General features: G+C 42.7%; 1 protein-coding gene across 1 annotated transcript in view; it reads left to right on the forward strand.

The window, feature by feature from the left end:
* The window catches only part of SOX5 (SRY-box transcription factor 5), a 275,778-nt gene that overhangs the window by 158,569 nt on the left and 91,465 nt on the right, over positions 1-25,744 (forward strand). The window contains exon 7 of the mRNA XM_059473027.1: positions 25,529-25,649. Coding sequence (XP_059329010.1) covers positions 25,529-25,649 — 121 coding nt within the window. The remainder of the gene's footprint in view (positions 1-25,528; positions 25,650-25,744) is intronic.

Genomic DNA, 25,744 nt, shown 5'->3' on the forward strand with positions numbered 1-25,744 from the left:
GGAAACTGAAATACTTACATGAAGGACACTTTCTTGAACTTGTGATTTGTCTTCGCTCAGATTATTTCATAAGCTTTGGCAATGTAGATTTCGCACAATGCTTGGCTATTTTTGTTTTACACCTCCTAGAGGAACCGTGATAAATAGTTGTTACTTCCTATTAAATAGCAGAAAGAGATGTCAAAATACTCCAGTGGCTTGAAATTCAAATGTTTCTCCCTGTGCATGGAAACTTTGCCCTGGAAGCATCATCCCTTATTTCGTAACTGCCAGGTGTGATTCTTCTCTGCCTTTTCATCCCTTGTAGTTACTTATAGCTCTACAAAATAGCATTAAATCACCAATTTCTACTTGCATTTCAGAGTCTATTTGCACGGATATTTGTGCATGATCCAGATCTTACGTAGCACTGTCATCGCTGGATCTTGGAATATTTTTCCTTCTCTCTTTTTTTTTTTTTCTTTCTTTCTTTTTAAAGCATCCTGTTTTTCAGACCAGGGGAATTGAGGACAGAGGGGAAGCAGCTTGCACATTGTTAGTCGGCAGCTCATTGCCAGAACCAGGAACAGAACCCAGATTGTCAGGCGTCTCCCATTGGGCCACAGCACAGAATGGGAACTGCAGTGCAGTTATCAAAGATTCAGGCCGTCTAGGTTTTTATCTTCTGGCTCCACTTTTGCTGCTTTTCTATAGAATTTCCCATTTTGCTGCAAGAAATTGAATGCAGACTGCAGTGTTTGGGAGAATGAGGCAGGGAAGCAGGCAGAAAAGACTCTGTCATTCCCAGAGTCAGATTTATGTTGGTGCCATTCCACTGAATCACATCAATGAAGTTTAATGCAGAAAAACTGATCTGCTCCGTCGGTAAAATGTAAGTGAATAAGTGGTAAAAAGTTTATGAGGGTCTGTTTCTGTCCTCTTCAAGGTAGGAAAACAATTTTGCTTGCATTTTCAGCGTTTGCTGTGTTTCAGTTTTTCCAGATCCATTCATTGTAGCAGAGCCAAGGTTCTGTCAGCACATACCTTCCCTTTTGAAGCACCCCTCGGTTCCATGAGAACTGCCCAAACAAAGCGTGTAGGGCCCTTAGCAGTGTCTGTGCACTGCCCTGGAGCACTGCTGGGTCTGTGCTCCATCCTGGCTGTGCTAAATGCCAGTGGCATGCCTGCCCCTGTGTCTTTTTTCTCCTGCATTGCTCTGCTCCAGCTCCCGGTGGTTTGTTCGCAGCCTCGCTTTCTTCTCTCTCCATTTCTGGTTCTTACCCCGCCTCCATGCCATGCTCTGCCTACCTGAGGCCAGCTTGGTGTGTTCAACAGGCACAAATGGCTGTGCCTTTCCCATCTCTCCCCCTTCCTCCCCTGTTTTTCCCATTTAATGGCTCGCTAATAATGGAGCCACAGAGGCGATGGTAGGGGCGGCATAAACACAGCTCACCTACGGCTGAGCTGCTGATGTTTTAGAATTACTAAACAAAACAGGATTATTATGATAATAAAAGCCAAGGCAGGTGCTGGGCACTTGGTTTATTTGCTGATTAAAACAGTCCCAGTGTGACATCTTTTGGTATAATAAACTAAAGAGGGAGGAGGATTATTGCATCCCCAAGGTATCGGAGCTACTTGAACGGAAAATATTTGAGGGCCATCTCATTTTCAGGGACACCATATATCCCTGCATGCTGGGAATATACCTGTTTGGCAGGGTGCTGGGCAAGAAGTCAAATATTCAAAATGATGAGTCTGCTGCCAGGGCATTCATTTCCTTCTAATTTGGCTTGGTCCCTAGTAAAGACCCCAAGAAACCAGAGGGAGGACTGCTCAAAGCTGTGCCTCTGCCACTGAATAGATGTCAGGTAGTGGAGGCAAGGTACATGATGCCTTCTTGCTTCTCCCATCTCCATAGCAAGATGCCCAGCTTCTGTTAGGGATTGTGAGCCCTTGTGCTTTCTTAAACCAATATTATATTGTTTTGGATTAAGTTTGAAAAATCCTTAATCCTGTTCATCCTCCTCTGAACATATTCTGCTTGTATTTTTATAAAAATGCTTTCCTAGATTTGTCTTTCCTGTTGTTTTTTGGGGTTTTTTAATAAATCTGTTACCCTACTAGAATTTTATTTTGTGAAAACAGGTTTTAGCCATAAGTGCCCTCATTTTTCTTTAGACTTGCATGAAGTTTTTGCATAGAAGAAACTTCACTGTTGTGGGAGTTTGATCTTTACACTTTTGTGTGTGTGTGTGTCACATGAATTCTCTGCATTATGCAATTAACAGTTTCTTCTGGAGCCTGATGCTCTAAATCTGCAAGTGCAGTAGATACTTTCCCTCTGCCAGGCAGCTTCAGGCTAAACGTTTAGACTGCCACTCTGAGTTAATTAAACACCTATTTGAAGTTAAGCTGTTGAATGGCAAATAAAATAAAATGGTTGTTCTAGCCCTGTGAAATGGTTATTGAGGTTGACACTACATTTTCTGCTTTGTTCCTTTCTGCCTTTCAGTCTCTCTGTTGGCTCCATATGCTTCTTTAGGAAGGGACACAATATTTGACAGACAAACTACCTTTAGCAAAGGTAGTGCTGGCTGATGCTTCAGAAAGTGTGGATGCAGAAGTAATGCTGGTAGTCCTAGTCAAAGTTTGAAATTTTGCAGGGTTCCTTGTAAGAACAGCACAGTTTCATCTCTACCAACTGCAGCTGAAAATATCAATCAGAAAAGGCAGCTGTAGATCTGGCCAGAACAGTTGACTGTAATTCTTGTACCTCTGGAATGAAAGAATGCAGTGGACTCTGCTTTTATTCCTCATTTGTTTCCATTTTCCATAGTTATTCCAATCTTCTGACAATGGATGTTCACAGGGTAGGCAGCTCTCTTCACAAGACACCTATTCCTGTCTTGTATTGGGTTTTTTTGGGTAAAAATACAATTCACTGTGGTTGTGCAGGTAATTGAGAGATTCAGCATTTGTTTTACAATGGGGAGATATTCTGAGGCGTAAAACCTTGTTGCATTGGTAAACTTCTAATATTTTTAGTGAAGGACTGAGATTTTTACCCATGGGTGTTTTAAGCATGAAGTCTTAGAAAGCAGGGAATTGTTACAGCACCCCTTATAAAAGAAATAATAAAATCTTTTGTCTTTAGAACATGTTGTTTCAGGAGAATAAATTTCTCTGGGACAAGTGGTCAAGGCAGAAGTCTCAGGGTGTTTGTTAAAGATTATCACTTTCCTTAAGCTCCTTTTTGTGTTCACATACAAACATACTTTCCTGCATTTCTGGAATTCACTGAATTGCTTTACAACATCTGATGATTTTATTTAGCAGCCTCACATACTCTGGGAGAGGGGTGCTCTTGGACTTCAGAGGGAAAACAGAATGAGAATTAATTTCTTGTTCAGTTAGTGTCAGAAGCAGCTAGACATATGAAAGAAATGGGAATCTTCTTAGACTGCCTGTTTGATTTTGGAGGAGGCTTAGATGTTTACTGAAATTTCCAGCCCTTCGGAATTCACTTGTGAGTGCTTTGTTCATCGCTGCCTCTGGAAAATGTACATGTCACCAAAAGAATAATGCAGTTTTTTGCAGCTGGGCTAATATCTCTCTGCTGAAAATTGTGTGTGTGTGCCTGTGTAAGTCAGCACTGACAATTCAGCAAGGCACAGAAATGGGTTTGGTTCTAAGAGTTTCCAGAGTGTATCAAGGGATGCTTAGTTTTTCCTTAGATTTTATCCCAGTAAAACTCTGGTTGGTTTTGTTCACATGGCTGTAGCTTCTTTATCTGCTGAATTCTGCAGGGAAAGCATCTTCTTACTGCACTGTTGCTGTTACATGCTCCAGTTTGGCTGAGCATTGGATCTTTGCAGGTTGCAGCAGCTCTCCTTAAAAATGCCATTTTTCGGTTGATTAATTACAAACCTGGGTGGCAGTTTTGGATAAATGTTTGCAAGTGCATCTGCAAAGCCAGCAGAGCTCAGGAGAATGGATTTCACAGGGTCCTGAGCAAGAGAGCCCCCTTGTCCTCAGGTGTGTTTGCACAGAAATCTGGAAAGGCAAAACCATTTTTAACTTCCCAGACATCACCGAGCATGGGCATTATACTCACACATAAGGGAAGGTGAAGTTTGGAGGAGTTAATGATTAATTATTTTAATACACACAAACCTGATTCTTACAGCTAAGCAAGGCAAGACCATGTTGTTCCTCAGGTGGGACTGATCCAAAAGATCTCTGAAGGATCTCTTCTACCATCATTCCTTTTTGTCAAGCAATGTGCTCATACCATGGTGAGATGGGATTAGGGTTAGAAATCATAAGGCATAATTTGTAAGAAAAATCTTTCCATTGGTTACATCTTTGCTTTTTAATGGCATTGTAAAGTATTGATATATTTTCCCTCTCTTCTTTGAAATACACAGGATGTTCTTTAATAACATTATAACCCTCTCCACACTGCTGCTTGCAGCACATTATAGCCTCTGTATACAGAGTCTCGGACATTCTGAACTCTTAATTATTCAGTGAGATACAGATTAAAAGCAATTGGATTGTGTACTGGCTAAGATGCCAGTTTAGTCCTGTCCTCACTCTATAATCCAGGTTTCTATGGTACAGAGTTTATCTGGAAGCTGACCTGTGTCTTTTATCAAATTCAGATGGGCTCTGTAGACAGTTAGCTGTCAAGGTTCAATATTAGGCACCAGTCTGGAGTACCAGGTGCTTTTCCATGCCCAGCACATCAGAAAAGTGATAAATTAGTTGTGATTCAAGTGCCTTAATCTCTAGCTAGAGGGAACATAAATCTTGGACAGAGTCACTAGCCTCAAATGAACTCATTAGATCTCTTCCCAAAGCTCCTCTGACTTCTCTGTTCTTTAACTTGCAGCACCCTCATCTTCCTCCCTCTCAAGCACCTCCGTATTCCAAGAAATCATTTTGACTGATTTCTCAAATCTTCTCTAAAATCCAGCTTTTTCTGCTGCCTGAAAATTTCAGCCACTTTTTTTGTCAATCTTACAACTTGATTGCTGAGTGTTCTGTTGTCATTCTGTGTCATTCTGACATTCCATTATCTCCCTGTTCTCTTGGCAGGACGTTCCCCAGACACCATCATCTCTTCACTGCTGTTGATATTCTTGGACCCAGCTCTTCCTTCAGCCTGGGCATTGCTCCCTGTTTTCCATAACATGAAATTGCAGTTTGGTGTTGTTTCCCCAAGATTCCTCACAGGTCTTTCATTTGCATTTCTCCTCTCTATGATTCATGCCAATTCTGATCTGCTCTGTTGGTGACACACACACCCCACACCTCATTGTTTTGTTTCTTCACTTTTCCTGTGCTGTCTTGCACTTTATTCTAAAGTACCTCAAGTCTGCTGAATAACCTTTTCAGAAGGGTCCAGCCTTTCATATTGCCCAAATTATTTATCAGGTTTTACTGCTGCTGTTGCCCACAGACAATTATCAAGCTTATGAAATCTAAACTAGATCCAAGGACAGAACCCTAAATAATATTATAATAGATATAGTAGATATAATGGCTACTCCTCTCTACTATATCATGTTTTCCCCTTGTGGTATCTTGTCTTAAAGAAAGATAGAAAACATGCAGGATGCTCTTTGATCATGCACAGTCAGAGGTTGGACCTCTGGAGTCCTTTGAACTTCCTCACAGTCCAAGTAATAAATGGTGACAATAATAGAAAGATTAATTTAACTTCACTTGCTCCCCTGTCTGAACCAAGCTGGATTCTGAGAGTGTTTCTGTGTGTAATTCAGGGGAGCCATGTGATGGTGAGAGTCACATCCCACCAATTACTTGCTATTTTACTGCAGAAATTCCTGAAGTTGTTCCTCTGATGGGTTAATTATCCAAACGAGCCCCATCTCCATAGGCACGGATCAGTCCATCCATGTATGTTCAAGGCTTCTGACATTATTTAGGTTGGGGATTGCTGTGAAATCTGGGCTCAGATTTGGTCTTGCAGCAGCAGTTTCTTGCTGCTTCCCACCATCTGCTCACCAGAATTCTGTTGCTGCTAATGCCTGGACTCAGCAATGCTGAGGAGCTTTTCTGTTCAGAGAGGATGTAACCAAATTTAAACCCACTTGTCCCATTCCCATTCAGTGCAAGTGCACTTTGAATTGTCACTGTCTCTATCACACACAGCACTCATGCCCCTCATGGCACAGAAAGCAAACAGTGGCAAAAGGCGAGCTGTAAAAACCCCAAACCCACCTGCTGTCACCTGTTCCCTTTCTGGAGCTCCTGCAGCCTTCAGAACGTTCGTGTGCAGCTGAGCCAAGGCAGGTAGCAGTGGGATTATTAGTGAGGACAGCAGCTTAGGAGAAACATGAAAAGGGGAGCAGTTCTTATTCTGATTCCCTTTTTTCCCATGCAGTTAAAAAGAGAGACTCGTTTCAACGTGCTTCTGTCAGGCTCCTTTCAGTGGCCCCTTTTTCTCAGCAAAGTTACCAGCAGCTTCATTCATGAGATGATCTTGAAGGTTGTTTCAGTGTCACTGGGATACAGTTAAAGTGTTTTCTAAAGGGTACCACTCAAGTGGAAAGGCGCCTGGTAGGAAAAATAAGGCCCTTGCAGAAAAAGAGCAGCAGCCCATCAGATCTTGCTTTTTCAATCCAGGCAGGTTCCCCCTTGCAAAGATTAATTACATTCAGGTTTGGAAGACAGCCTTGCTGTGGTTTTCTTCTCGTAGCATTAGGAAAGATAAAGGGCGTGATTAGTGTGCACAAAGGCTCTGATCAAACCAGCACTGGGGTTTGTGACAGGAGCTTCAAACACTTTATGGATCACTGCTGCTGACAGGTAGATCACACAAGCCTTAAACAGATGTTTAGCAAGAAGATGAATGTGAGATCTCAAACGTGCAGGACTCCTTTGCCTGGCCATAATAGGCTGTGAGGCATTAAAAAATGTGGGGGTTTTTTGTTTCGTTGGTTTTTTTCAGCTGCCCTGCCCTGCTAAAAAGGGAAAAAAGATCCTACTAACCACCTTGCATTAAATTTTGTAATTTTTTAAAATTGAAATTAAATATGGCCAGGTCCTTGAAGCTGTTTAACTTCTTCTTTTAGACATTAAGGCTGTTCTTTTGGGATGTGTGACCCCACTTTGCCCTCTCTAGGAAACTGCTGCAGTGAGCCAGTGCTGGGAATGCTCTAAGGGCCAAGGTGCATATGAGATGCTCGGCTGGAACAGAGATATATTCAAATTAAATTACCAAGGTCTCTTTACCAGGGAGCTTCAGAGACAATGGCTTTCCATGGGATGTGTTCTCTGCATCAGCACAATGACTTGGAAATGCAGTAATTATGGAAGGCTTGTTGAACAAACTGTATTTACTAGACCTTTTGAAACATTTTGAGATTTGATATGATGGCAGGAAAATATTGCATCAGTGCCATTTATTATGAAAATTCAGAAGTTCTGGGCATGATTTTAGTATCTTCTCAAGAGAACTCATCTGTGGCCTTGCCCTTTGTAGTCACAGAATCCACTCGTTTGGAGGTGTGAATGTCCTGTGTGGGGACAAGCAGAGACCCTCCCTGTCTAGCAGGATATTGAGACCTTGGCAGAGTGTCTGATGGATGTCAGACACCTGGAGGGATCTATTCAATATTCAATTTGGAAATGGGCTCAAGCCAAACAATTCAGAGCCCAGTTTCAGATTTGAACGCTCCTGAGTTCAAGGAATTTTTTTTTTTACATAAAGTGTTTAAGCCTGTCCATCTGATTAATCAAATTGCAGAATTTAGTCTGGGCATGGATTACAAGCACCCCTAAAATGCAGTAATATTTTTTAGTGTTTTATTCAGATGGTCTGGAAAGCGTCGATTCAGGGTTTGACCTCTTTGTCATCAGCCTTAAAATAAGTTGGTTCATAAGTGTTGGTTCATAAGTGTGGGGGCTTTATTTTTTCTACTCTCTTCCCCCATTTACTGGTTTTTAATTCTTTTTAAAGACTTGCAGAAGAAAAGGTGTTTGTAAGCAACTTCCCAAATTATTTTTTGCCATCCACAAGTTTAGAGCTGCCTGTTTGAATATTTCCCAGAAAGTATTGTTCTTATGTGACAACAGGTCAGAAAGACTCTGCATTAATTACACTAACATATGGTTATTAACAGATTCTAGCTCAGGGAGCAATACTTTACAATGTTATCTTCCACATAGTCAGATGTTAGCCATATTGTCAGTGCTGGCAGCTATTGTTTCACTCATTTACTTCACAGAGCTAATTACTCCCTAATAATAACTTTACCTTGGAGTTTTTCACTTGCTTGTGCCAGCAAACCTGTTCACACTACATATGCTAATTATTGGCACTTATTCATTATGTTAAGATAGCTTTAAGTTCAAGCTGTGCAGCCTGGCTTTCGGTATGGAGCCAGCTGGCTGCAAAGTTCCACCTTTTTTTTTCCTTTTTTTTTCCCCTTTCTTTTTTTTTTGTAACTAAAGTCGTTAAAAGTTTTAATATGGGCCTATCTTGTTCTCTTTACAAGATTCAGCCATTCAGGAATTCAGGCTCGGAGTTGGCTACTCATGGACAATTCCAAGTTTATAAGGAGCTCCTGGGTTTTTTAAACTATTTCTCAGAGCTTGCAGTGAGGTCTTTTCTGTTTAGTGCATTGTAAATTCATTTGTAATTGGAGCTACGAGGCCATTTACCAAAATTTAATTTGCCATTCATTTTGTTCCTTCCCTCGCCAGTTCTGTCTCCATGCCTGGTGCATCACTCTTACATTTTTCCCCTGGAAGTCCCAAGGCTTCTCAGTGCCTGGTGATTTTGGGTTTGTGTCTCTGTGCTTTTGGTGTCCAAGGGCCTGAAACAGCAATGAGCTTTGTGTGGCTGGATTCACTGATTTGCCCTGGGATCAACCTAAGTACAGCAAATCAGATCATTCCGATTTGCAGCCTAAACCAGACAATTTTCATGGGATTTGGTCTGTTCCATCTTTCCAGAGTTCTCAATGATCCTTTTTCACACCCTAGAATAGAGCATATTTTCATAAAACCAGAGAAATGTGGTGTCTTCTAAAGATAAAATGCTGTCCTTGATTTGCATGAAGAATTTTATGAATACCAACTGAACATCTACAGGGGAATCAGAGACAATTGATGGCTGATCCTGGTTAATGTTGTGTATAGAATATGGGATGTTAAAAAAGGGCTGCTTTAGCTGTGACTCTTGGGGAGTCCTGTGTCACATCATCATCCAGGGCTTTTCCAGTACCTGCTGAACTGGTTATTTTGTGAAGTTCTTAAAGAAACTGTTTTTATCCAAGAAAAGGGGAACATATGTGACATCCCATTTATTTTAGATCAGTAGAAAGAGGAGACTGAATTTCCCTGTGTAAGAATTCAGCCCATAGAAGACAAAATTGCCTAAATCTGCCTCTGTGTGAGCTAAGGGTTTTATATTCTGTAAACTGTTGAGCTACCCTGACATTAGAACTAAAAGGGTTGTTTTAAGCTAATTTATGAGGAAAAAAGTGTGCAGAAAACTGCCATTTGGCCATCTTATCTTCCTGGTGTGCACATTGCACACATTAGGGCTTCTCTCCATGCTGCTTGCAGTATCAAAGAAAACAGGGAGGAATTAAATAAGATTATTTCATAAACAGGAAAGGTGAAATTTCTCCTCTTCTTTACACATGTGCTTCCCTCCACTGTCAGTGTGATCAGGTTTTGTGTACCTCAGTGCAGAATTTGGCCATAAAATAGGAGAGAAAAATCAGGAGAACCAAAACTGAAAGATAAGATTTAACTGAAATAAAACCACTGTTTCCTGCAGCATTCCATTTTATGAGTGTTAGATTGGATTCTGCTTCAGCACAATTCCAGTATTAGCAATAAAGTCTCTGAATACAATTCTTAATGAAGCTGAAGCAAGCAGACTTTTAGTTGAGCCATAATAGATGAACTTCACCGATCCGATTGACATGAAAGACACGACTCATTATGTTTGAGAAGGTTTGATCCAAGCCCTTCAAGCTGTGATACAACTTTCTCAGGAGCTGACCTTTCATGGGAGGCCAGGCCTAAATGCCAGACCTGATTTCACTGTGCAGATCTGGACTGGGACTGGGAGCTTTGTGCCTTAGAGGAGTGTTAAAAGAGCCTGGTATCACTGCTGGACTTTCACCTTGGTGGCCTTCTGCTTTCTTGACAGACCTAAAACACTATGAAGGTAGCTATAACACCACAAAATACAGCTATACAAAATATAGCTCTTTTTGCTTTGTAGCAACAAAATATTGCTGCTTTATCCAAGGAGCTGGGGTGGGTCGTGGCTGAAGAACCTGTACTGGGAAGCTATTGGGATATTACAGGGCTGTGACTGGGAATCCTGGTTCTGAGGACAGTGGGAACAGGAGCCTGGAGAGCCTCTGTGGGCAGCTGGACTGCTCTTCAAGTTAGTTTTGCCACATTAGGCATGGTGTTTCAGCAATGGTAAGTGATAGCAATTAAGAAAAGACATCCAGCAAAAATGCTGTGACAGAACTTAGGAACTTGTTTGCTTTAAAGCTGTTTCCTCAAGGAAAACTGAGAGAGAACACTTCTTTTTTTTCTTCTTTTTTTCTTGTTTTTCTTTCTTTTTTTTTTTTTTTTTTAATAAAAAGTTAGTTCCTCCTCAGATACTTGGCACTCCTTAAAATCTGCTGGAGCCTGACGGACTGTTCTGGTGTTCCTAATGCACCTGAGAGTTCCTTCCCAAACATGCCTTTCCTCCTGCTAGATCTTGCCAAGATCTTTTGTATAAACCTCATTTGAAGTTTCTAGGACACAGTGACGTGGCATGAAGGAGCCCTGGAAGAATTTTGAAAATATGATTAACACCTCTTTCTAAGTCCCGTATCACAAAAAGATCTTGGCCAAATTGCCTGTAATTCAGCTGCAGGTATGTTCTCTGACAGCTGACCACCTGTAAGGGCCTGGGAGGATGAATGGCCTCTCCAGAGATAGGAGGAATAGGCAAGAAGTATTTAATCTGGGCATTTATCTGTGCTTTGAGCCGTGCCCTCTGAATTGCTGGTTTGCAGCACAAAGCCAGGCTTGCCTGTAGCTGTGGGCAGCTGTGAGTCTTCTGCATGAGGCATGGGGAGAGCAGGGATCTGCCCTGGGGAGGGTTATGGGCTGCTTAGAGGGATGTGTTACCTGCCACTCGTGTGTTTTGCTTGGTATCTCCAGCTGATAGCAGTGAAACCTTTATGCTGCCTTATATGGTGTGAAAGGAGCTTGTTTTTAACTTCTGTTTAAATAGGTTTTGCAGTGGTTTAGGAGAGTTATTGGGGTACATTTTTGAGTCCTGCTACTGTTGAACTTTTTTGTGCCATAGTCAAATTAACTTACATAGCTTACATGGATCAGCTTTTCTGTAGATGATGGAGTTTTCTGTTTTGATGGAGTCTAATGTGTGGAGCTGCCTCAAAGCTGCATGCACCTGCTATGGGCCACATCAGGAAGCTCTGAAAAGTCTATTTCTTGTAATAATAATAGAATTAGTTTGGGTTGGAAGTGACCTTAAAGATCATCAGGTTCCTGCCATGGCACCTTCCACTGTCCCAGGGTGCTCAGAGCCCATCCAGCCCAGCCTTGGGCACTGCCAGGGATCCAGGGGCAGCCACAGCTGCTCTGGGCACCCTGTGCCAGGGCTCACCAGCCTCACAGGATCCTTCCTATCAGAATTTATTTCTGATATCCCATCTAAACCTGCTCTCTGTCAGTGTGAAGCCATTCCTCCTGTCCTGTCACTGCCATCTCCATCTTTCTGGCAGGGTACTTCATGGAAACACTTCCATGAAACAGAAAAGCTCCAAAGTGCCTCTGGCCTAGGACTGGCTGTGGATATTTTTACTGAGAAGCTGGGAAGGAAAAGGCTTTGTGTGTGTCACTGGGCTGCAGAGAAAATGCACTTGCAGGAGACCTGGGGCTGCAGCGTGGCATCCTTGCCCAGTGCTGCGCCAGTGGAGCTGTCAGCTGGATGTGCTGGGTGTTCCGGGCTGGGTTCTGCCCTGGCAGCAGCATCTCTGCTCCGCTGTGCTGCATTCCTGCTGTGCATGAGCCTGTGGAGCCTGTGCCCGGGGCATCTGCTCCGTGGGACCGGTGTGGGTAAACGCGTGTGTAAACAGCAGTGCGTGTGCGCGTGCACGCACATTTACATTTGGGAGCAAACGGCAGCGAGGAGGCTCAGAGCTAGCTGCTCTCGGCTCCTGTGTGACGCGTGAGACGTGTGCACACGCTCCTCCTGCAGCAACGTGTGTGTTTATGTGTCTGTGTGGGTGCAGGCAGGCAAACGTGCACACGCTGCGGTGCGTTCGGCGCGCTCCAGGCTGCAGGGCTCCCTGGGAACTTCTACTGGAATATCAGAGTAGAATAGCAGAGACTTCTTGTAGAGATCATTTAGCTGTTCTCACGTTTTCCTGGCCGCATACTGAAATGTCTTGGAGACTTAAGCCAGTGGCTGAAGCTGAGGCAGGTTCAATCCCTGGGAAAGTCAAGGTGCGCAGCCAGCCCAGCCTGTGGGTGTGCTCAGCATTCGGTCATTTCAGGACATTGTCTGATCCTTCTCTTGACCAGCTGCTGCTCCGGGACAGAGCCAAATCAATCACTGCAGCTCTTGGGAAAAGGCTTCCAAGCTAAACTTCAGGCGCTGCAGCACTTCTGGCTGTAAAATAAATATTGAGACCATGTGATGAGCTGAAGATGCTTCTTCATGGGAGTGGCATGGTGGAAGTTTGAAGCTTGTCACCAACATTGTCATTTGTCTGCAGGTGCTGCTGGGCACAGGGCTGAGCAGGCACATGCTTTCACCCTGTGTCTGGGCACATTGCTCAATTTGCTGCACCAGGACATTGTGCCCTGCAGCCCTGGGGGGCCCCAGGACAGGCATCTGCAGCAGGACCTTGGAACAAGCACAGGCTGAGCAGAACTGCAGCCAGAGGGTCCCAGAGAAGGGCTGTGTGTGTTCACAGGCAGTGCCCAGCTGTTCCAAGCAGGATTACCAGGGCTTTAATGGGGAGCGCAGATGGAATCAGCACCATTGTCCAAAGTATGCTGGGGCAGAGGCTAAAGTGTGAAGGATGATCCGCAGAGAGCTGATTGGAAAGGAAAAGGGGAAAAAACCCACAAAGTAAGGAGAAAGAGGAGGGGGAAAATAAAATCCCCTTGTTCTCAAAAAAGCAAAGGAATTGATGCTGTCCAGTGGGGAGGGAGGGGAGGAAATAGTTCCCAAAGCTTGCTTTCATGGTTAGCAGGCATTGTAAGGATGGCACAGGTCATGTGTTGTGTGCAGCTGTTTGGAGGCTCTTACAGAACTGTTAGAGACTTAGCAGGGCCCATTATTCAGGGCAGCAAGGCAGTTTTACTGGATATGGACTGCTGCAATTGTATAAGCTCTCCATTGTGTGAGTACTAATTTAGAGTGCTGCCATAAGCCAGCCATACAATCCCGGCTGCCCGTGAATGAGTGAGCCATGCTGATGAAAGGGCTCAGAGCACACAGCTCTGACTTTTAGTCTAAAGGGACCCAGTGTGTTCAGAGTGGGTCACAGTTTAATGAACAAACTCGCTGCTGGCTAAATATTTCAGGCTCAAACTGCTGAAATAGTCCTTTTCTTTTTGGAGAGAGGTATTGAACCCAAACACTTGGGATAGTTTTTCATGTGCCTTACCACAGCTCAGACGTATCTTTACTTACTGATTTTTTGTGAGATACTCAAGTGTTGCTAATGTGCTTGTGTAAACATTACAGGTTTCAAGGGCACTGGGTAAGGCAGCAGTTTGAGTCCTGAACCACTCCTTTAGGTGCCAGAGAACTCCATGATTGTTTTATTAAAAAGCATTTGGCTGCAGGAGGGCAGCTGGCACTTTGTGGCTGATGTCCGTGCACAGATACATGCACAAAGCAAGATGTACTGCTCATGTCGTAGATACAGGAAAAAAAATAGGTGATAATAATGATAATAGCTTAGTGTCCTGCTGGTGAGGACATTTGAACCTGTGTTCTCCTCCATAGATACCTTGTCCTTTTTAAAAAAAAAAAAAATTACAGTAAATTATTGTATATATATTAAAATTAACAAATTTTTTTCATTGTTTCTGCTGAGTGCCATCGGGATCAATTTGTATTGACTTCAGCAGAGCAAGGACTCCACACAAAGTTCCTACGGGTCAAATTTTCCCTTAAAAAAAATATGATTATTGCAAAGTCCCTTTTCTGAGCTGAATACTTCTTAAAAGCTAAAGGCATTTAAAAATCATGTATTACTTGATGTTTTCATTGTGTTTACTGTTGGTTTCCTTTCTGATCTAACTGTCAAATTAAGTTTATTGAGTCAGTTTTGTTTAATTAGTTTAATTTCACTTGTTCGGCAGCACTGCCAGAGTTGTACTTTTCAGATTCACAGCTCTGAATGAAAATATTCCCAGTGACTGGCAAGACAAAACAAAAAACAAGAGTGGAAATGGAATTACTAAAATATTTTTATTTGCTTGGGTAAAATGCTTCCAGAATAGAAATTTGGAGCAGAAAATTTGTAAGGATCCTGATCACTTGGCTTGCTAGCTTAAATCCTTTCCTGCTGAGGTCTCAGAACTTCTGCTCCCTTTATTGGAGTCAGGTCCAGCACACAAAGCCTGGGAGGCGCTGGTCTTTCCATGGAATAAATCAATTGATCAGAAAATTCCTTTTATTACTAAAGAGAAATGGATGGGTTCGAGCAGACCTTAAAGCCTGAGTGCCCATGGTTTATGCTTAGAAGAGATGGATAATATCCCTGTAATAATTTCAGAGCATTTTACATTGCTCCCTGGCATCCCTCTGTCCCAGACACATCCCCTCCACCTTTCCCTGGGTGTGCAATTGCACAATTAAACACTCAGCAGCTAAAGATGAGTGTGCTAAAAGTTTATTTTCATTCCTGGGGAGCGTGTGGGAGCACCCCAAAGAGCAAAGAGATGCTGGGCAGTGATAACAGATAAGGATCCGCGCTCTGCCTGTGTGGAGGACAATGGATTCTGTGAATATTCTGCTTCCTCTCCAGGCAGCGAGCTGGTATGGTTAACCAAAATTGTTGAGTAATTGTTCTGTGGTTGAGAACAAAATGCTGAATTAAACTGTTCCCAGCACAATAATTGTGTGATTACAGCATTTATGCTGCTGGCCAAAAGAACAGTCATTAGGTTTGGAAGACTTACCAAAACCACAGTCGGAGGGAAAAAAATGCAAATCACATGTAAATTGTCCTCTAATACCTATAGTGGCTGAAAAATTGATCTAGGAGTATGGTATGTGTGTATTTAAAGGCAGAAAAAAAAGATTGTGCATTCAAGAAGTACTTCAGACTAGGAAGAAAAAACCCAGAGACTGTTGGTGCTCATTGTGCTGTGCTTTGCCCCCTCTGCTGAGATCCTGCTTTCCATGCATTATGCATGGGCTGTGCCTGTGAACGCTGCTCTGCTTTCCCTTTGCACACCTGCCAGGGCTGCTCTGGGGGCCAGGTGGGGCTGCCGCGCCCTGCCACACCTGGGCCACGCCCAGCCAAGCACAGGTGTTTGTTATTTATGATATTTATTAATGTTAATTATTCATTAGTCATGATTCATTATTTATTAATTGTTTTATTATTTATTATTAATTATCATTATTTATTTTATTCTGTTTATTATTGATTATTATTTATTTTAGGATTAGAGCCAGGAAAATTAAAAACTGACTCATGCTGATAGGTGCCCTTGTGAGGTGGGCAATTTCCTTCTCCACTTCATGGTCCGCATCTACAAGTGCCAAGAAAACAATTGCATTTACTCTCCTTTGTTTTTTCTTTTTTTTTTTTTTTTTTTTTTTGTGGTTTTTCTCATATCTTTAATAATAAAAGGGGTGGAGGAAGGCAAGGGAGAAGTGAAGGTGACAGCAAAGGAGAAAAATATACAATGTTTTGGGCAATCAAAATATTTGTAGCTGCAATTCAGTGGAGTAAAAAGCTGCAGGATTTGGCTGGCTGCTTACCTGGCTGTACACAGAAATCAGATGATGAGATGTCTAAATTTTATCACTCTACCTACAGCTAATTGTGCTTTAGCTGTATTGCTGTCACTGGATTGTAGGCACAAAATTAGAGACTGTCTTCAGCCCTATTCAAGAAATGTTCCCAAACAAAATCCTTGTGAATAGCATTTTTTGATGAGGATTTTGGTAACAGGGGCACAAAAAGCATCAGGACGTGAATGGGAGAGGGGTGACGTTTCTGCTGAAATTGTATTTGTTCTGCAACTTGAGTCTGTTTTGCTTTTGAAACCAAACTTTTGATGGCAAAGCGGAAGGGTGCTGAGGAGCAGCGGGGACAGTCAGGAACAAGTGTGAGCAGCTGAAAAAGCTCTTTATTGTGCAGTCATTAGAGGCTGTCCAGCACTAAGGCTGTGTTTGCTGCAAGCATTTCTGATACCATGTGCTCAGAGGTGTCCTGGCCATTTGTTCATCCAGCAGGGATTTCTGAGATCCTACAGAAAACAATGAAACTCAGTATACAGCAGTAACAGTGACGATGATAATAATAATGACAATATATTGTCTTCAGAAAAGAATGACACTGGGTTGTTGTAACTACTTGTGCTCTGAAAGTGATGCCACTGGAGACCACATGTATCTGATGTAATAATAATAATAATAATAATAATAATAATAATAATAATAATAATAATAATAATAATAATAATAATAATAATAATAATAATAATATTTACAATTACACATGTATTCGATATAATAATAATAATAATGATAATAATGAAAAAAAAACTGGGAGAAGAAGAGGGGTCATTCACACAGTTTAGTCAGTGGATTTCAGTCTCAGATTTTATGAGCAGATCCAGTTCTGCAAGAGTCTAATGATCAAACCATGAAGGATGTTTTTTCCCCTGTAGTTCATTGGTTTGTATACAGATTTATTAACTATGTTTCTGTTTAAAGAAGGCAAGAGGAGGTAATGACTTTTAGTGCAGACACTTTTTTTTTTAGTCCTTTAAGTCTATTTTTTCTCTCTCTTTCTGGATGGTATGATTTTAAGTGGATGACTTTGATAAGACTTTCTTGTTTGTTTATAGCATGGCACTATTCAGCAGCTGAATGGGTTTTGAATTTCTGCCCACTACATGATATTAAATAACCCCTGTTTCTTCCCCGTCGCCTACACACTGAAATTGCTGTGTTTTTTTTGTTTTTTTTTTTTTAATTAATGATATTCCATTTGTCAGAGAGATACTGAGTGAAAAATACATCTTGAAACCTTGGGGGTTGGTTTGAAAGGATACCCTCAGCATTGTGTCAAAGATGAGGTCATGGAGCTGGCCATCATCCCCTAAGGGCAGTGGTTTCCTAACTGGGAGTGTTCTCCCTGTTTCAGTGTAAGAATCTGGGGTTTTGGAACAGGAAAAGTACTGCTGCAATTTGTACATCAGAATTATTAGTTACTGGTGTTTGCATATATTATGGAAAATCAACAGGGGGTAAAGGGAGAGGTTTAGCAGCTGGCCTTTAGACAGATGTCTCTGAATAACTTCAAGTGACAAAAAATACACTTTTTAAAGTATAATGGCATCAGCCGTGCTCTTGCCACCCATTTCATTTTTTCAGGAAAATGCACTAAAGAAATCTTTTGTGGATTGGCTCACTCTCCAAAAGCTGCTTTACTTCAGTCTACACAGGAGTGAGAACCATGGTTAGAATAAATTTAGAGAATATTTAGAAACAATATGGATATTATTTTAGAAAATTACTTAGAATTAATTACTTAAGCTGCATTCTCAACCTTTTGGGCAGTTTTATAGCTGAGCATTTGATGGTCCTGTTTGCACCCTTTGCACCCAAGCATTCACAATAATACTTTGGTGTCAGGATGAATCCAAAGGTGCCTTGGAAGCACTGAAAAGGTGACAAGGTGGGGCATCTTTCCCAGGTGACAGAACTTACTGTCAGAACACAGAATTACTGTCAGAAACCAGCCAGGCTCCTGCCTGTGCTGCTGTGTAACACTAGAGTTTATTTCCTGTTCATTTACTCACCAATTTCCTTGTCCTCAACTGAATCTGTTACTTCCAACATTCATGGAAGTTCTTGCAAAGTCATTTTTGGATTATTCCTCTTCTTCTTCTCCCTGTCTTTTAACCCCATGCCAGTTCTGAGCCTTCCCACCCATTCCTACTTGTTTTTATAGTCTAGCCATCGATTTATAATGCTAAGATTTGCAGATTCAAGCTTGAAAAATCCCTGTGCTCCTACAGGAAAAGTCCTCTTGGTTCTACACTCCTTTCTGAAGCCCTCAGACATCCTCAAATAGAAACAGTGCTCTCCCTGCTCCCCACCAGTCCTGCTTTCCAGAGCTGCTTTGACAGTGATGCTCTTGCACAAAAACTTTGGTTTTGGTAGAAGGAGAGCACTGAGTCACCAAAGCAGCGACTCTGAAAGGAAAGGGAGCTGGGTTAGCACCCACATGGCAAAACTCAGCCTCCTCAGGGCGGAGGAAATCAGGAGGAGAATTCCCCAGGTGACTTCTGAGGGGCTGCTGTCAGCAGTGACAAGGGAGGTGCATTGCTGTGTGTCCCTGATTGTCTCTGGCATGTACAAATAAGCCCGGAGTTCATTATGTTGTGAATAACTGAGCCCATCTATCATAGATGAGCTAGCTGCAGAGCAGGGTGCACGTGCTGCTGAAGGAATTATCCTACGTGCTGTCTGGTAAATCACATCAGGAGAGCTCCCACCTGTTTTCCCTTCCCTGACAAATGTTTGGCTGGATGGCTTTGTGCTGCAGCCATCAGCCCCGGCCCAGGGCTCGGGGGGGAGCATCAGCCCGGCATATGGAGCCTGTGCTCTGCATATGCTGCAGGCAGCACCGGCCCCTCCTGCAGCTTCAGACACTGCCCGCTCTCAGGGAGGTGACTTTGTGGCTCCACTCTCGATCAGGACGTTTGCACTTAGGAGCAACTCGCTGGCAGCCAACAAAAGCACAAGCAGAGAGCAATACGGCATCTAAATCTGCACTTCTGACAGGCACAGGTCTGTGGCAGATTTCCCTTACAGTCCTGGTTTATTCCTCCAGGAAGGGCACTAACACTTAAACAAGGTGCTTGGAAGCTGGGCCATGAGAACTCAGTGTTTGTGTGAATGTTAAGGAAGGTGAAATAAGATCATTTGCCCAAAACTGTGGTCGTTGTGCCTCAAAAGCCCATTTGTTAACTTCAGCCTCTTCATGAAACAAGGAGCTCAACCCACCAAACAATGAATCTTCTTCTCTTATAGAAATGAAAGGGGCAAATGTTTTTAATGTTGCTCTTGAGCTGGGATTAGGGGGGCTCTTTGAGAGGGCTGTTCAGTCTTGCAGTGTGGCAGTACCTGAATTCCAGTCGCTGGCTCTGGGGGTCCTGATCTGGCCAGAACCCCACTCACTGAGATGTTTTACAGTCTGGGGCAGCCCTCCCTGTGTGAACTCTTGGGCTTTTGTCTAAAAACAGCTGGAATGAGTTCTAGTTTATGTACTTTTAATTTAGGCTGCTTGTTCCAGTACCTTTGTGGCAGAGCTGCTCTCTAGGTAACTTGCATGCCAAGTTGCACAAGCAAGAATACTTGTTAAACCTAAAAATCATCTTACTGCTTTTCTCTCCTCTCTATGCTTCTTCTGTACTAGATCAAATATTTAAAAAAATGTTTTGAAGTTATTTCAGTTACAAAAAAGAGCAATAAATGAACTGGCTTTTTCCTTGGGAAGTGTCCAAGGGCTGTTCCTGAATGTGAAAGGTCCTTTTGGCCTCTGTGCTGCCAAGTGCTGCTGGAGGTCTGTCTGTCTGTCTGTCAGCCTTGCATGTTGTGCTGTGGCATGAGCTGGAGGAAGGAAGCCCTGGAAGGAAGTTATCAGCATGGAAACAGCTCCTGTCTGTATTGCTTGGCAGTGTCAGCACTTTGCTGCACTTGGTTCAGACGGCTGTGTGTGCTAATTTGCAGGCTTTATGCTGAGGTGAACTGGAGATGGATGCTGCTAGTGACACCCAGGCTCTCCTGCAGGACTGAGCTAAGGTGGAAAGCTTCCAGCCTGGAAAGCCTCGCTTTGTTAAAATGGAAAATGCTTCTGTGTTTCCCTGAGATGCATTCTGCGAGTTTGTTCCTGTGTTTTCCACGTGCCAAGTTGCACACCTTAGGGACTGTGTCCATATTCCATCAGACTAACCGTTCTTTGCCCGCCAGCCCTCAGGATAGAGCTGTGCTGTGCCAGCAGGGTGGTGCTGGGGAGCCTGTGTCAGGTGTGGGTGATGAGAGAACCCTGGTTCATTCTCCCTGGATCCCCCCTGTGAGAGTTCTGTGCCAGCCTGTCCCTGTTTGCAGCTGTGGGAGTGCTGGCTGAGCCCAGCTGTGTGCACAGGTACGTTTTGGTGAGCTCTGGGGTCACTTCTCTAAGCCTCACACACAGCAAAGGGAAGAAGAATATTTAGGGCCCAAATCATCCACTGCAGAAAAGCTTACAGGAGGTGATTAGGAAAAAAAATGCACCTTTAATTCGTGGCTCCCACCTTGTGCTGTGCATTCTGGACACTCGGTGAGCACCCCATAAAATGCACCCCAAACCCAGGAGGAGGGATCATCCCATAGCTGGGCAGGCAGGGCTTCCTGTTCTCTGGGCTCAGGACATGCTTGTGGCAACTTAGGGAACTGATACACAGGAGAGCAAAACATTTTCTTGTCTTATTTTAAACATCACTGCAAGGGAAAATAGCAGATTGTAGTTATATGGGGACATATATTTTTATTTCCCTTAAGATAGACACGGGGAGGGGGGTGAGGTAAGGAGGGCCAACACATGTGCTAATTAAAGCATGCAGTCCTTCAGCAGAGTGTGTGGCACTGGGAGCCGAGTGTTTCTGGAGGAAGGGGGACAAATGCAACTAAACATGTCAGCTTTGAGGGACAGATTTGTGTTGCTGCATGTGAAATGTGCATTGCATTCTTCCCTGAACAGTGGAAGAGATGCTTAACTTCCAGACAAGTCACGAGCAGGAAGATATTCCTACAACACTTTGAAGTTAATCAGATCATTCATGTGCATCCTCTGTTCTAGGAATGAAATATCTGAACTTATTTGGGGCAGCTGAGAATAACTCCAATGAAAATAAAATTTAGCCACACTTCTGAGCAGTTCAGGAGTGAAGTACTGTGCAGAGTTTGGTCAGGTTGTAGAGAAGAGAATGGTGCTTTTAGCAGCTGCTCTTATCCACACTCAGTAATTCATTATCCATCACCAGTCTCACCAAAAGGAATAGAATTGCTTCTGAAGAGATAGAGGTGGGTGCATAGCAGCATTTGCCCCTCAGTGGAAAATGTTATTTATAAATATCTATATAGATGCTGGGAAATGCACTGAAATATTTACCTTGGAGAGAGGAAGACTTAGATAAAAGTTGATGCTAATAAATATGTAATGAACAGCTGCAGAAATGAAATTGGGGGAAGTGTACGAGGAGAAAATAGATAGAACTAATAACAGCTGCTATTTTAGGGGCTTGGTTTGCTGAAAGTATGGATTTATGTGACTTGAGAAATGGGATAAACCTTCTAGATTAAGAGTCATGTGGAGGGGAAACCCTGAACTTGAAGGATTCTGTCTGGATGCAGGGGCAATGAAGAACCAAAATAAGGTCATGCATGTTTCCCTGATCCTGGCATTCTCTGAGCCACAAATGTCCAACTTTGCCATCTTAATGTTCCTTTAAACTGCTTTCCCTGTGTAGCTATTTACATAGTGACCCAAGGCACACATGACTTTTTACAGAAAATAGAACTGTAGTTGTCAAGTGTTTGCAATCTAAATTTGTGGAAGTCGCAGCAGGAGCTAGTAACAAACAGTGGGGGTAACTGTTAAAAACATGCTGCCTGGTGCTTAGGTAGCTGTGGTAACCATAGTATGTTCCTAAAAGGGGACAGGGGAGCAGAATTGAGGTGGAAATACTACAGTTATAACGAAGCTGAGAATGCTGGGGACATTCACTGTGACTGTGGTGAATGCAGTGTCTCTGTGTGCTTGCATTTGTTATGGTCAGGCCATAAAGGACACGCACACATTTGTGGAGATGCTGGCCCAGGCTTCAGCAGCTTGGATTGGCTCAGGTTTGCCAACACATTCCCTTTGATATGGTAAGCCATTCAGGGCCACACTTTCCAAAGGCACTGAGACAAATAAAGAGACAGCGAGGCACTTTCCAGAATCAGAAATCTCTGCAGGCAGCTGTGGGTGCTTCCCCCTTGCATAGTAAATTTACTATGGGTTGCTTGTCATGTGCTCACACTGATTTTTGCATTGAGTTCTTCAGGGGGGGCTCTTTTTTGGATTTTCAGTGGCTATGGAGGTTTCCTGGTGTGGTGGTTTGGCACTGGCCAAACATATCTGGGCAGAGGAGAGGAAAAAATTAATGAGGGGTTCACAGTGTGCTCAGATAACCCAGTGATAACAATATAGAAAACCAGGAAAATCTTGGAGGATTGTGTCTGTATCCTCCAGAATAACATCCTAAAGTAGGTAAGAAGTTACAAGGCGAAATTGTGGCTCATTAAATCCAGTGGGAATTTTGTGAGGATTTAAAATACAGTTGTCTCCTTTAGGATGTTACACCTGAGAAGAGGTCACACACAGAGAGACTGGCCAGTGGAGAGTCTTGACATCTGTGTGAGTTATTAGATTGTTGAAGGGGTATTTCTTTTTATGGGCATATGTCCTTTAGCAGAACAAAGTGAAAGGCCTGGAAAACAGCCCTGATTTGCAGTCCATTATATTCAAATCAGAAATGCAGTATCAAGAAGTTACAATCCAGAAAATATTGGAAGGTATGTAAGCTTCCAATAAAAATAAAAAATGTTTGAGAGATTTAACTGGTTATAAAAACATTTGAGAGATTGAACTGATGTAGTATTACCTTTAAAAGAAAAAAAAAAGGGAAACACCTTAGATGTAAAACTCAGAAGGAGGGCCTGTATTCAATGCCACTTGAGGCAGTTGTATCCTAGCAATTCCAGTTAATAATAATAATAAACATAATGAGTTAAAATGCAGTAGTTATATGAGCCATAAAAATGAAGAGTCCACAATTTGTGAGATATTGTGTCAGGTAATTGGATTAAAATGAACGAATGTTTGCATTTATTTGTGTTTAGGGGAAAATGAGTGCTGCTCCATACATTCCATCCTGGAATGAAAATCACATTGTTTTGACTGTGTTATTTCTATATCCAAGCAAACCATCCTCACCACCCCATAGTTCTTACTTCCCTAATACAAACACGGTTGTGTCATTTGAAATGAGGGGCTATAAGGCCCCTTGGAGAGTTAAAGAGGAGCAGCAATTTGGAAAAAAAAAATGAAATGCATCAGTCAGATTTAGGAAGAAAGGGCATTTTCCTGGTAAATGTTTTCCTAAATGGGAATTTTTCAGTGTGGTGTTTTGCTCGTGTGTTTGGCAGTCACTTGGAATCAAGTGCAGACTTAAGCTACATTGTGGGCTTGGCAATGACAATTTGTGTGTGTGTGGTGCTTCAGTTATATTAGCCCTGGAGGCAGAGTTAACACTTGCAGTGGGACAAGAGTATTTGCAGTCATCAGAGAACTTTGCAGTCAGCTTCAATAACATCACTCCATTTTTTTCACTTTTTTTTAACATTTTTTTTGGCAGCAAAGCACTTAGTAGAACCATCTGTCTTTCTATTAGTGTTTTTTGAGTCCTGTTTTGAAGCTTCTTCGCTTGGCAAAGTCACTTTCATCCTTGGAAACCATTTTAAAAAAAAAAGTTCTGTGGCTTTTTGCCGAAGAAGAGTACTATGCAAAAATTCCGCATGGCTGTTCATTTTTGTTCTAAAAGAATACAGTTACTTTGTCTTTGTCTTAAAAAAAAAAAAAAAAAAACAAACAAAAAAACCCCACAAAACCTCAAACAAAACAAACAAAAAATGAACACGTGAAAAAAAGGCAGGTATTGAACAGCTCTAGGATATCTGTGCAAATAGAGAACAAATCACATTTTGTATGGGTTTTATCCTGTAATTCAGCTGAAAATATGTATGCCTTCTAATTAACAGGATCAGAATAGAAAGGCAAATATTGAAGTAACAAAAAATGGATCAAGCTGGTTCAGTGAGTGGAGCTACATCTACTCTGTGTTTCAGGCTCAATCTTAATCTCTCACTGCAAGAATTTCTGTCAACAGTGCTCTTGAACTCTGTCCTTGAAAACTGTTTCAGACCATACAGACACCGTCAGCACACACAGGGGTGTTGCCAGCTCCAGCATAAATTAGAAGGGATGGTAATCCCAAATTTTGTATCACTGTTTTGCCTGGTAACGGTGTTGGGTGAACCAAGACGTGGCCTGGATTTTAAGGAGAATAAATGAAAATAGAGTGAAGTGTAAGTGGTGTGTTCTGAGCAGTGGCAGCCAAGGGCTGGGGCAAGTTCTCTTTCCCACTTCTGTCAGGCAGCAATGAAGAGAGTGACACCTTTGTGTGCCCCTCAGCATAGGAGGTTCTCTGTTGATACTCTGATTTTCTGAGTTACTTAAACCACAAAATAAATTGTAGTTTTCAAAGACATCTCCATCTCCAATGCCTCAGCTTTACAGGGCCATTAAAATCTGGATGAGCTCTCTTAAAAATGGATCAGTCCTTCTTGTGTCACTGATCTGGTCAGTGCAGTGGGGGTTTAAATTTGAACTAGTCATTCAGCATTTTAACCCAGCAAACTTTGTGTTTCTCATCTGTGTGAAATCCAGAGACAGCTTCCATTTCTATCAATTATAGAAGCTATTAACGGAACAGGGTAAAAGCAGCAGCAGTAGACGTTGTGCCATGGCCCACTTCCAGCTTTGATGACTAATTTCTGCATGGCTTTAGTCCCCTGCAGTATCCACTTACAATATAATATTTTCCACTTCCTGACTTGCATGCTTGTGTAGAGTTGCTGTGCAAAGTTGAACGCCTAACTCTTCAGACATGGCTGTTTGATTTGTGAGTAAAGGCTCTCAGCCTTTTTTGGAGGCTTTATCTTTTCACATGTACAAATGAGCGCACGTGTATGAGCAGGAAAATAGCACTGGCTGTGCTGTGTGCTACTTGTGCACTTATTTCTCCTTTCTGAGGAGGTGTCTCTGTGTTTGGGCTTGGTCAGGGTGAGAGCTACTGTCTGAGACAGATACTGCTGCTCAGTTCAGTGAAAGAGAAGGAAGCAGCCCCCTACAGCCAGAGATAAGTGAGCCATCATGAGCTGTGGGGGGAATAATTAAGTGGGATGTAGATATGCCTTAGTGAAACATTTCAGTGTATTTTGGGTTCGTGTCGTTCACATGAAGTGTTTGGTGATGAAGATGAAGGCCCACAGCTGATGCTGCTGGAGCACCCCAACATGAAGAGGTGAATTCAGACCAGCAGTGAAGGAAAGCACATTACAGCCCTTGTCCCCCCCAGACTGTGTGTTTGATTGTCCCTCTCTGTTCAGCAGGTCCAGGGTCAGCTGCCTCCATTGATGATCCCCGTGTTCCCTCCAGACCAGCGCACCCTGGCAGCAGCTGCCCAGCAAGGATTCCTGCTTCCTCCTGGCTTCAGCTACAAGGCGGGATGCAGTAAGTGCTGGGGGTTCCTTTACCTGGAGTGGGCACTGCTGGGCACAGGCTGTGTGAAATAGCACCCTGTCCATGCACAGAGCCATCAGCTCGCA

Source organism: Ammospiza nelsoni, chromosome 5 (genome assembly GCF_027579445.1).
Source record: "Ammospiza nelsoni isolate bAmmNel1 chromosome 5, bAmmNel1.pri, whole genome shotgun sequence".
NCBI lineage: Eukaryota > Metazoa > Chordata > Aves > Passeriformes > Passerellidae > Ammospiza > Ammospiza nelsoni.